General features: G+C 42.6%; 1 protein-coding gene across 4 annotated transcripts in view; it reads right to left on the reverse strand.

Annotated features, from left to right (window-relative positions):
* The window catches only part of rmdn1 (regulator of microtubule dynamics 1), a 38979-nt gene extending 25863 nt beyond the window's left edge, over positions 1 to 13116 (reverse strand). For 2 of the 4 annotated variants that reach the window (XM_080194355.1, XM_080194358.1), the window contains exons 1-2: positions 12954 to 13100; positions 11270 to 11387 (exon numbers count right to left, since the gene is read on the reverse strand). In XM_080194355.1, coding sequence (XP_080050481.1) covers positions 11270 to 11387; positions 12954 to 13070 — 235 coding nt within the window. In that variant the 5' untranslated portion in view covers positions 13071 to 13100. Of the gene's footprint in view, positions 1 to 11269; positions 11388 to 12953 lie in introns of all 4 variants that reach the window. The other 2 variants (XM_080194359.1, XM_080194356.1) reach the window with 2 other exon arrangements.
* Positions 13117 to 13693: the final 577 nt, after the last annotated feature.

Here is a 13693-nt window from a genome sequence, read left to right on the forward strand (position 1 = left end):
GCCAATGGTCTACTCCAACAATGTTCATGCGGTGGCGTGGTCATCACTGTGCCTTCCTCAGATGGACATCACTAGTCACATCCTTTGCAGGTAGCCTTTGTTACACAGAAGCCAACCCTGGATACGATTTGGGGCCTCAAAAATGTCTGGAATTTGTGATTTACTCAGTGATGTACTGTGTAGAAGTTGACACAGTGTCCCAGACATCTTGCAGAACGCATACAGAACATCCATGAGTAAACGTTGTTTGATGTCTGCATAATGTCCTTCTGGTGGTCAGCTATACATTAAGCTAATTTATTTTTATTCATTTACATGATGTGACCTCCACTGGCTAGGCAAGCATTCATTACCCATCCCTAATTGCTCTCAAGAAAGTGATAGTGAGCTGTTTTCTTTAACCGCAGCAGTCGCGGTACTTTAGGTACAGACATACTGATGTTAAGGACGAAGTTCAAGAATTTTGACCTGCAGCCAGTGAAGGAGAGGCGATATATTTCCAAGTCAGGATGGTGAGTGGCTTGGAGGGAACCTTCCAAGTGATAGAGTTCCTATGTGTCTGCTACCCTTGTCCTACTAGATGATAATGATTGTGGATTTGGAAGATGCCATCTCAGGAGGACCACATCCCAGAAATATACTCATGGGGAATGGACAGGATAGTAGATGTGAAAAATGTTGGATCAGCCATGATCCTGTTGAGTGGGACGAACATTTGGCTTGAGGGGCCGAATGGCCTACTCCATTATTTATTATGACTAATACAACTTATCTCTGCTAAGAGCCATGCAAGTAATATCCAAAGCCAGTTGTCTTTCACAATTCGAGAGAGACTCCTCTGCATCTTGCCGTTTCTGGAGTCTCTGATTAAGCTGCTGCTTTCGTAACAAAAAACTCAACTGATTTTTAGTGATCTTACGTTTGTTGCCTTATTACAGTCAGTTAAAGATCAAAAACAATCCAACATAGTAAGTGTGATGCATTTATCAATCACATTGAAGGCACTGAAGTGCTTCTTACTTTTGAAGAAGAATGGTCAAAGAAATCCTGGAATTGCATCACAGCTAGCAAAGAATTTACTAACAGTCCTTAACATTGAAGGTAAATACGTTCTCCTGCTTCCCCATTTTATTTGTTCAAAAAGGGAATGGAAGGAACTATTATTAAGTGTGGCTCCTCATTATTTGCCAGCTCTAATAGATATTAGTCAACTAACTAATTTTAGTCCGCGCCTTTCTGTTCAATAGTTGGTAGCATTGCAGCGCTAATCAATACAACTGTTTCTAGAAAAAGAAAATATGAAAATACAAGTTCCAAAGTCATATCAGACGTGAAATGTTAACTTGTTCTCTTGCCACAGATGTTGCCAGACATGCTAAGTTTTCCCAACACTTTCAGTTTTACTTCAGATCACCAGCACCCACTGCACTTCACTTTTATTTATAAGAAAAGAGAGAATGGACCAGCAACTCCATCAAATTTTTCCTATGTTGTCATACTGCAAGTTATGTGATACCAGTCATACCCACCCTCACTCCCAACCATGCAATCATTTGGGAGAGACAAAAATCAAAGGAAATCCACTGGCTAATCTGGGAAACAAAATAATAAATTCCTTGAAGGGATAAACTAAATTCCAGGACACCACAATAACTGAGGGCTACATCCCCACCCAATACCAACCTACCTTCTATATATTAGTTCGACCACCCTCAGGAAATCATCCAACTCTCTTCAGCAAATTCATGCTCACTGCATAAGCCAGCAACTTTTTCCATATATCGACAGCTCTCTGTGAAAATAAATAATCTCCTGACAAATAATTTGGTTCTATAACTATGTAACTCATACTGCTTGCTAAGTTAACTTAGATAGCCTATCCTTTCATTGTTTGCGACGTCGCAATCAAATTTCATTGAAGAATATATTTTTCACATAATGTGAAGTCTAAACTCTCCAAGATATAAGTCATAACTAAAACCTTCGATTTGATTTATTATTGTCACATATCAGTATACTGTGAAAAATATTGTTTCTTGCATGCTATACAGACAAAGCATATCATTCATAGAGAAGAAAAGGAGAGAATGCAGAATGTTGTGTTACAGTCATAGCTAGGATGTAACGAAAGGTCAACTTAATGCAAGGTAAGTCTGACGGCAGCACAGAAGAGGTTGTTCTTGAATCAGTTGGTACATGGCCTTGGGCTTTTGTATCTTTTTCCTGACAAAAGAAGATGGAAGAAAGAATATCTTGGGTGCATGGGTTCCTCAGTTATGCTTTGCCGAGACAGCGGGAAGTATAGACAGAGTCAATGATTTGCGTGATGGATTGGGTTACATCATCGACCTTTTATAGTTCCTTGCCGTTTTGGGCACAGCAAGAGCCGTGCCAAGCTGCAATGCAACCAGAAATAATGCTTTCTATGAAGCATCTGCAAAAGTTGGAGAGAGTCATAGCTGACGTGCCAAATTTCCTTAGTCTTCTGAGAAAGTAGAGGCATTGGTGGGCTTTCTTAACTATAGTGTCAGCATGTAAAGATATTATCAATCTAGCCACCCTCCAACACAATTCAACATTGGTGACAATGGTCACAGAAACAAACACCATCATGAAGTGGAAGACCTTTCTTAGTTCTTCCATCCAGAGGAAATTGACAATCCCCCCACACTGCGGAATACAATTATTTCTTAAAAGATTACAGGGTTCCTAATTTCACTACTTTATCTGGACTCACACAATAACCATTTTCTGTGAAGAAGAATCTGCTAACATCCATCGTAAAATTACAGTTAAAAGTAAGCTAAACTTCTCCAACACAGATCCCAAATTACAATTTACTTTTCATTTCATGGAATTCCCTACAATGCAGAAGAGACCATTTGGCCCATTGAGTCTGCACCGACACTGACAGAGTATCTTACCCAGGTCCTCTGCCTCACTCTGTCTCTGTAACCCTACACACTTACCATGGCTAATCCATCTAACCTGGATAATAAGCAGAAATTTAGCATGGCCAATCCACCTAACCTGTACATCTTCAGATAAATCAATATTTTACCCCATTTTGCTCATAAATATTGATTTGACGAATTTTACTTATCCCTGAGTTCAGAGACATGGTGAGGAACTATGGGTTGAAGCCTGAGAGTGCAATCAATCAGCAATCAGTCTCCAGAGTGACAAAACACACTGTCTGTGACATAACTGCGCCGACTAGTGAGTTGAAGAAGTATAACTTACAGCAGAGCTCACAGCAAACAGCGTATTTTACAGCAAACAGTCTGTTTATTCAGCAAACAGAGTTTAAATAGTACTTGCATACCATGTAAACAGTCTACAAAGCCCATTAAAAAGAGTCTCTACAATCTGCAGCAAGTAGAACTCATGAACAAAACTGCAGCAAAGCCTCCCAATAAAATCAGGGTGATTGCGACGTCAAAATGCAGTGACTGGAGGATAGTCACATATATATTGTGGTTGTAAAATCTCAGTTATTTACAACAGTGTGGTCTCCAAGTGGATAATTCAACCATCAAATACAATAAGAATAATGGTGCTACTATATTCAGCCATACACATTGCCCCACAAAACATGTCTATGTCGAATCATAGGATGATTATAGCAAAGAAAGAGGCCATTCGTTTCAACATGTCAGCCCCAGCTCTTTGAAAGAAATATTCAATCTGTCTCACTCCACTGCTTTTTTCTGTAACCTTGTAAATCCTTCCTCCCAACCAAGTATTTATTCAATTCCCCTTTGAAAGTACCTGTTGAATCTGCTTTCACAGCAATATATTCCTAATTTATAATAATTTGCTGTATACGTAACTCATATTCACTCCACAACTTGCTGCATTTCACATTTATGCCATCACTTAGACAATAATTTCCTATATTTTTAAATCATTTGACTCTACACATCTCAGCTCATCTGCTGCTGAAATCCTCCTTCCTGCCTTCATTACCTCCAGACTTGACTGTTCAAACACACTCCTGACTGATCTCCCACAGTTGACTTCCTGTAAACTTGAGGTTATCCAAAACTCTGCTGTCCATATCTTAACTTGCACCAAGTCCCATTCACCTCTCTGTGCTTGCAGACTTACACTGGCTTCAGGTAAAGCAGGGTCTTGATTTTAAAATTTTTATTCTCGTTTTTAAATCCTTTCATTGCCTCATTCCATCTCTATATCTGTATACTATCCCAACACCAAAACCCTCCAAGGTCATTCTCTAACCCTACCCTGGACATCCCTCTCGTAATTGCTCCACCATTCCATTGCCTGGACACCAAGCTCTGGAAATACTCTCTCTCTGTAGCTCTGTGGCTCGTTTTACTCCTTTAAAGCCATCCTTAAAACCTACCTCTTTGACCAAGCTTTTGGTAATCTGATCTAACATCTCATGTGGCTCGGTGTCATACTTTCAGGGCCAAAGGCAAAGAAGTTTGAAAATCTTTGTGACAAGGAATCACATAATTATAGCACTTTGTGATTTTTCTCCTTGTAACCCCACCCAAACATGTCCATCTTTTTAAGTTAAAAATCCCCCCAACATCTCAAAGTTTATCCAGCACTAATGTTGAAGTGACTGGCCTATGATTGTTGAATTTATTTCTCTCCCCATTTTTAAATGGAGATATAACATTTGCAATGACTTAGTCCCCTGACACTAGTCTCATATTGAGAGAGGATTGGAAGTTACAATTTAAATACAAGGAAAATAACTTAAAATCCATACTTTCTTATTATATGCAAACTCAATTTAAGAACATAAGAAATAGGAGCAGGAGTAGGCCATCTAGCACCTCGAGCCTGCCCCGCCATTCAATAAGATCATGGCTGATCTGTCGTGGCTTATTTCCACATTCCCGCCCTCTCCCCATAACCCTTAATCCCCTTGCCTATCAAAAACCTATCAACCTGCGTCTTAAAAATATCGAGCAAGGCAGTCTCCACCACTTCAGCGGGCAGAGAATTCCAGAGATTCACCACCCTTTGAGTGAAGAAGTTCCTCCTCAACTCTGTTCTAAACCACCCTCCCTTTATCTTGAGGCTGTGCCCTCTAGTCCTACTGTCCCTTCTGAGTGCGAAGAGCCTCTCCACCTCTATCCTATCCATCCCATTCAACATCTTATACGTCTCAATGAGATCTCCCCTCATTCTTCTAAACTCTAACGAGTACAAGCCTAGTTTATTCAGCCTCTCCTCATAGTTCAACCCCCTCAACTCCGGAATCAGCCTCTGCACTCCCTCCAAGGCCAAAATATCCTTGCGTAAGTGCGGCGACCAAAACTACACACAGTACTCCAGCTGCGTCCTCACCAGTGCCCTATACAACTGCAGCAAGACCTCCCTACTTTTATATTCAATCCCCTCGCTATGAAGGCCAGCATCCCATTCGCCTTCCTGACCACCTGCTGCACCTGCAGGCTGGGTTTTTGCAACTCATGCACAAGGACCACGAGGTCCCTCTGCACCGTCGCATGTAATAGTCCTTCCTACCATTATTCCTACCAAAGTGGACCACCTCACATTTGCCAACATTAAATTCCATTTGCCAGTTCCTGGCCCATTCGCCCAGCCTATCTAGATCCTTCTGCGGACTCTCCACACCCTCCGCACAATTTGCCGTTCCACCAATCTTGGTGTCATCAGCAAATTTCGACACCATACACTCGGTTCCCTCCTCCAGATCGCCTATATAAATGGTAAATAGCTGAGGCCCCAGCACCGACCCCTGGGGCACTCCACTAGTCACCAAGCGCCAATCCGAATAGCACCCATTGACCCCCACTCTCTGCCTCCTATTTGACAGCCAATCCCCTATCCACGCTAACACCCTACCCCCAACTCCATGCCCCGTGACCTTCTGTAATAACCTCTTGTGAGGCACCTTGTCAAATGCCTTCTGAAAATCAAGAAACACCACATCCACCGGCTCTCCTCTATCCACCGCCCTAGACACATCCTCATAGAACTCCAATAAATTCATCAGACACGACTTCCCCTTAACGAAACCGTGCTGCGTCTGCTCTACCAAACAATTCTTCCCAAGATGCCTCGCTATTTTCTCCTTGATCACGGATTCTAACATTTTTCCTACAACAGACGTTAAACTAACCGGCCTATAATTCCCTGCCTTTTGCCTGCCACCCTTCTTACACAACGGCGTAACATTAGCCGTTTTCCAATCTTCCGGCACTTCCCCGGAATCCAGTGACATTTGGAAAATAATCACCAAGGCCTCCATGATCACCTCCGCCATTTCTTTCAGAACCCTTGGATGCATTCCATCCGGTCCTGGGGACTTGTCCACGATCAGTCCCTCCAGTCTGTCGAACACCGCCTCTCTAGTAACAATAATGTCATTCAGGCCCTCCACTCCTACCATCTTTCCATCGCTAACACCCAGCAAATTATTCACGTCCTCCTCCGTGAAGACTGAAACAAAAAAGTTATTCAGGGCCTCAGCCATTTTCCCATCCCCTAACACTAAGTCTCCCCTCTCATCCTCTAAGGGTCCAACGTTCACCCTAGCCAGCCTCTTCCTATTTATATATTTATAAAAACTCTTGCTATCCTTTTTTATATTAAGTGCTAGCCCAGCTTCATAGTTTATCCTACCCTTCTTTATCAACTTCTTTGTCATTCTTTGTTGACATTTAAACCTCTCCCAATCCTCTTCTCGCCCACTACTCTTAGCTACTCTAAATGCATCCGCTTTTAATTTAACACTTTCCTTTACCTCCTTCGTTATCCATGGCTGATTATCTCTCCTCCTACGATCCTTTTTAACCATCGGAATAAATTTCTGCTGAGCACCAAGAAAGATCTCCTTAAAGATCCTCCACTGTTCCTCAGCAGACCTACCTTCCAACGCACTCCCCCAATCAACATTCGCCAATTCCTCTCTCATCCTACCATACTCCCCTCTGTTCAAACAAACGGCACATGTCCGGGAACCCACTTTCTCCTCCTCCATCTGCATCAGAAACTCCACCATACAATGATCACTCTTCCCAAGAGGATCCTTCACCACGAGGTCCCTAATTCTACCCACCTCATTACATAACACCAGATCCAAGATAGCTCGCTCCCTCGTCGGCTCCAACACACACTGTTCGAGGAAACTATCCCGGCAGCATTCCAAGAACTCCTCCTCGAGCCCACCGCGTCCAACATGGGTCGACCAATCAATATGTAGATTCACATATGTAGATTTACATATGTAAATATGTTAATTTTCATTTCAGTGAGTTAAAATATCAAAATCGGTTAACTTGCAGCCCGTAATTAATTAAAATCAAATCTCCTAGTGTCAAAATGCTGTGAAAATACCTCGTAAAGCTTATTCTGTCTGTATGTCAAGCAGAACAATAAGTAAATATTCACCAGTTGTTTAAAGATGGATCCTGATTCTGCGATTCCCACCCTTACTTCTGTTTCTAGCATTTTTGCTGGTACAGGATAAGAGTACAACAGTCAGCCCACTTGTAGCACTACAACCACTGCTGGCTCCATTGCTGGGTTGGGAAAATTAAAGTCCCGTGTCCTGCAGGTTTAATGGAGTCAGGTCACTTTCAGTAAATAGGCATGGTTCAAAGACTGTCAGAGACATAAGCCATGATGGAACCCCAATCTCAAATGGGGAAACAAAAACATAACAGCCACCTGCACCTAGAATTCTTTCATCAACAGGCTTTGAAATACAAAAGCAAACATTCCTTCTTTCAGTTTCTGTGGGTTAGATGCCACACAATACATTAGGTCTGGTTTGAATGAGAGCATAAGAATACGCAATCAAAACTTAAGAAACCATTACTTGGAATCTCTAGTGTAATACTCCGAAGTGATATACACTCCCATAGTCATTCTAAATTGAAAAATAAAACCTTCAGCTGCTTTCACTTAGTGAAAAAAATAAGCCCCCACCTGCTCTTGATTGAAAATACACCCAGTATAGCTTAGAAAGAAAGTCCATCTGGTTTTTCAGTTTTAAAAGATTCAATTGTTCACATTTTCAAGGATTTGCAGTTAAAGCTGAGGCCCGTATAGATGCTTGGCTGAGCTTCAAAAGCTTTGAAACCACTTATCTGAGCAGAGGGTTATGTTCACATTTTGATTGATAGTTTTACAATGTTATTAAAGGTTTATATATCGTTGAAGTCATAATTAAATCACTGTTTCCTTTTACAACAGATAGATCACTTGAGAGGATTTAAACTTTTGAACAGGTTTTATGAATCAGTTATTCTTAGATTGCTAAATGTTCATTTTTTAAAATTCTATTTAAAAGCCATCGCGTTTCAGGTCTGGAAATGCAGTGATTGTCTAAAGAAGATACATGGGGGAGGAGGAGACATGAAGGGAGCCTGCAGGGAACATGGGAATATGAGGAGGTATGGAAGAGGCATGAGGGCTATGAAACAGTATGGCAGCTTGGAGATAATGAAGGAACATAGAAAGGCATTTGGGGTGGGTTGGGAAGTAGAGGAAGTGGAGTCTGAGGGTTTGAAACATGGCTTTAATATGGCGGCATGGTGGCACAGTGGGTAGCACTGCTGCCTCACAGTGCCAAGGACCGAGGTTCGATTCCCAGCTTGGGTCACTGTGTGAAGTTTGCATGTTCTCTCTATGTCTGTGGGGGTTTCCTCCAGGTGCTCAGGTTTCCTCCCACAGTCCAAAGATGTGCACATTAGGTGGACTGGCCATGCTAAATTGCTCCTCAGTGTCAGGGAGATTAACAAGGTAAATATGTGGGGTTAGGGCCTGGGTGGGATTGTGGTCGGTGCAAACTCAATGGGCCAAACGGCCTCCTTCAACACTGTAGGGACTCTATGGCTGACGTTCCAGTAAATAGAATTGGGTGCTCCAACATCCTGACTGCACCGTCTACCTCCCTTCACTGCTGTCTTGAGTCTGCCTCCAGAGGTGGCAGCACCTACTCCACTTTGTTCCTGCCTCCTTGGATGGGAGGATATATAATGAAAGAGCAGCGCTTCGAAAGCTAGTGGCTTTTACTACCAAATAAACTTGTTGGACTTTAATCTGGCGTTGTGAGGCTTCTTACTGTGTTTACCCCAGTTCAACGCCAGCATCTACACAAAATACGAGGGGCAGGGAGTTTTTTTAAAGAGGAGATGGGTTTGCTGAATCGAGAAGTTTCCCTACTCAACCTTCCCACTGATGCATTAAAATTCAGCCTATAGGTGAATTCATGAAATGTTAGGGAATGGAACTGCAAACCCTCCAAGGTCAAATAACATCATGAGCCAGCTGCAGGGTAAAGATTCTTTGCTAAGAGTATCTCGGCTCACCATATCAATGCAAACTCTTTGCACTTTGACTAACATACACATGTATGATTTCTATCATTAGGGATCCTAACCTATGGTGACCCAAGGCAAAACTGTGCTGTGAACCTGTGCTTACAAGGAAATAGGCAAGACATTCCACCTCAGATGTGTTGCAGAGAGGAGACTTTCAGCCAAGTGGTCCAAAAAGGTTTGTACTTCAAACTGAATCGAGAATTTGCAAAGTAAGCACTTCCTCATCAGCGTGAACTAAAATTTCAGCAGGTGAAAAATTTTTGTAGCATTAGTAGAAGCAGCTTTACGTATACAATCAGATCCCCAGACAGAGATATAGAAATTTGCTCCATTGCACCTGGTCTTTGGTGCTACTTTGTGCAAAAACAGAGTCAGGGTCACACCTGCACTAATCTTCACTCTGCCAGATGCATTTTGATAAGCAAGAGGTGTCCATTACTTCCATCAGAAAGAGGCAGAAGCAAATAAGCAGCATCATGCATTCCTCTGCTCCCTCTTGAAACTTGGGCTGGCATCTGATGTAGCCAGTGTAGTATGAAAAGTTAACAGATGGGATATGCTAATGTATATTGTAGATAATGATGCACTGCTGACATCAGTCAGTCATCTGTTAGACTCTTGAGAGAGAATTTTGAATCATGCCCAGACGCTATGTGCCTACTCTGTAACCTGCTGGGAAGCAGTACTAATATACAAGCATTAAGCAGTTACCAGAGTACGACTACAGTCTGTCTATTTGTCAAGTACTGCAGCTAGAGTTCACATTCAGAGGACTGTTGAGGAACAGTCAACACCAGTGCTGATTACCTCCAGGAAAACCAATGCTCAGCAGCAAGAAATGAAGAAAAAAGGTTAACACTCCCTTAATCACCACTGCTCCTGGTTCTGAAGCCCATGACTGCAATTCCAAATCCTGACCTTCTGGTCACCCCATGTCCCCCTCAAACTCCAAGCACCACCAACCCCCTTCACCCCAATCCCAAAGCCCTCAGACAACCATCAACATACTGCAGCTCACTGTCATCTTCTTCCCTGATCTTAGACCCGCCCCAACTGCAGTGTGAGGCCCCTTCTAAAAATCTAATTCAATCACCCAATACTGCTGACAGCACAACTGACCCAACAACACTCCAGAAATCTGCAATCCTCTTTCCCACCCTCCAAACACCCTCATTCCCACCAATGTACTCCAAGACCAAGCCAATAATACCACAGACCCCCACCCCCTGCCATGATCTTTTCTGAAGATTGAAGCATGAACCTGTGTAGGCTTGTACCACTGTGCTTCTGTATAATACTAAGCCAAAATCCTCTGCTGCTTGGACATCCTCATTTGCACTTGGGCTGTTAATACACTGCAAGTGAGGAGTGCAAAAACGGACAATACCAAAATTCTAGGCCACAGTCTTGAGTGGACTTGACATTAGAGGACAACAAATCTGTGGTCAAGATTATATGTGGTAATATTTAGTTAACATTTAGCAAGGTAGGCCTTACTTGTATGTCACAAAACGCTAAGAATGGCAGTTAAAGCCACCAATAAATGAAGAAAGGGAGCATACAATGTGAAATTCTGTGGCCAGAATGATATGGCTGTTCACGCCAGCGGGATTTTCCCATCCTGGTGCAGTGAACAGAGATTTGGCTGGGTGCCAAATTCTTCGAACACACAGCAGCAGGAGCATGATGTGAACAGCCAGTAAGGACACGCCCAATGATTCTATATATTTGAATTTAGAGGGCTATGGAGATAGGGCTGGACAATGGGACTAGCTGGGAATCAATGCAAACATGATGGGCCAAATGGCCTCCTTCTGTGTGGTAAAATTCCATGATTCTAATTAATACCACTGCTAGTCCCAATTCTCCAATTTGTAAATATGCAGTTATTTAATTGAGAAAATTGTAATGCAAACCTTCAATTCTATGTTTACCTTTTTGATTAGCATGAACTATTAGAGATCCTGGGATGCTTCTGTAAGCTTCATAGCCCAGAAAGGTCATTAACGTCAGAGTAAGTCCTCTTCCTAAATTTGTGGCACCTCTCAAAACCTAGGTACGGAAAAGAAAATGTTATGATTACACACAAGAAAATCCCAAACTCACAATAAACAGCAAATACCATATCACCTTAAAATATAATTTCCTTCCCTGAGGTCTCATTCAGGCTCTTGCTCAAGAGAATTTGCCACGAGCCCACTGCTGATGCATATTCAATTGGCTGGCTACTGTACTGACCGGGTGAATGCCATGCAGATGCCTGAGATAATTTTATATCTCTGGGTAAAATATTTAATATTTGCTCATAATGGCATTGCTGAGCATGAAATATTTGCTAGGCATTGCACAAACAAACCCAACAACCCTGTTAGTTAGAACAAGCACAACATTGATTTGGCAGTATTTCGATTAGACAAGAATTGATGCAGTATTTCCTTCTCCTCCCCTGTGGCTTTGTTTCATCCATAGTTTTACATTTGTGCCCCTGGTTCTGTATCCCTGCCATACCTTGCATTCTAATTCCATGGATAATAAACCATCAAAACAGGAATACAATTGCAGAGGCACTTGGAAGCAAGTGATTTATCCCTCCCTGCACTCAGATGGGTAACAGACAGCAATAATGTATGGCTGTTTCTTGCACCAGTGATAAGTCACATAATAGTAAAATTAAATTTTCGATCAAGTATGTCTTATAACTTTGATCAAATTCATTACTATGACAATATTTTTACAATGCAGACATATTATTGACAGATAAAAAGACAATATCCATATACCAGTGCATGGTTATAACACCCAGTTTCTGCCTTACCACCATCTCCACAGCTAATCCGTTCTAAGCTTCTCTATCTTGTATTATATCTCCCGGTGTTTAAAACTCCCCTTCATCTTTTCGATTACCCCACCTTTCCTAACACAATCATGCTCAGCGCCTATGCTATTCATAAAACCACAGAATCCCTACAGTGCAGAGGAGGCCATTTGGCCCATCGACTCTGTACCAAGTCTGCAAAAGAGCATCTTACCCAGCACCGTCATCCCCCTATGCACTTTACCATGGCCTATCCACCTAACCGACACATCTTTGGACTGTGGCAGGAAACTGCATCATCCGGAGGAAACCCACATAGACATGGGGAGAATGGGCAAACTCTACACAGTCACCCAAGGCCAAAATTCAGAGAAAAGTCTGTACGACTGGACAGTTAGATATGGGAATTAATGTGTTAAAAGATGCAAGAATATAAATAATTAGACTTGATAAGAGGCACTATCTCAGCACCAAGGGTTAATTAGACTTGGTAAGAGGGAGATATCTCAGCACCAAGAGTTAATTAGACTGGGGTAAGAGGCAGATATCTCAGCACTGAGGGTTAATTAGACTGGGTAAGAGGCAGATATCCCAGCACTAAGGGTTAATTAGACTGGGTAAGAGGCAGATATCCCAGCACTGAGGGTCAAACTGGAACCTGCAATGCCTGTTTAACAAAACCTGCAGACTGGGAATGAGACACTGCGCATGCGCAGTCTGGCCACCTGGGGCTTCCAGCGGGACCGGAAGCGGTTCAAATCCTAAAGCGGCTCCGGATATAACACATCCGAGCCGCCACCCACCTGCGCTCTCACCCCAGCTCCAAAACTACACGGCCTCACTCGGCAGTTCCAGCACCGCCCGATCGCTGCAGCTTTTAACACGAACCGACTGAAGGCAGATCCGCCAACAGCCGCCATTCTCCCTTCGCGCAGCTCCACCGCCCCACAGTCAGCGAAGCCTCGGTTGACACCTAGCGGTCAATGCAATAACAGCAGGTCCTGACCTAATCCTGGATCAGACACAGAGCACCCAGTCCTGACCTAATACAGGAACAGACACAGAGCACCCAGTCCAGATTTAATCCAGGATCAGACCCAGAGCAACGAGTCCTGATTTAATCCAGGATCAGATCCAGAGCACCCAGTCCTGATTTAATCCAGGATCAGACCCAGATCACCCAGTCCAGATTTAATTCAGGAATGGTATGAGTGCACTAACCACTCTCTGAGCTACAGATGCCGCAGGCTAATTAAATCTGCATTGTTACAATCCCATTTAATGTCATTACTGAACAGGAAAATTCCAAATGGTACCCTGGCTCAAAAATTGTAAGTTTTACTTTTTTTTAATCAAACGCAGAAGAACTGATTCACGGGACCATAAATTTGTTTTAATGACAAGAAGAATACATTTGTTAAACATGAGCACAGGGGTTATAATGCAATACTCCTTTACACCCCCACCCCCAATTTAACAATTGCACACAGTTTTTAAGATTAATACGGATTAAAAAGTGCAGTAGAAGCTACTATGGTCCAGT

Source organism: Carcharhinus amblyrhynchos, chromosome 8, assembly GCF_965287045.1.
Source record: "Carcharhinus amblyrhynchos chromosome 8, sCarAmb.v2.hapA, whole genome shotgun sequence".
Lineage (NCBI taxonomy): Eukaryota > Metazoa > Chordata > Chondrichthyes > Carcharhiniformes > Carcharhinidae > Carcharhinus > Carcharhinus amblyrhynchos.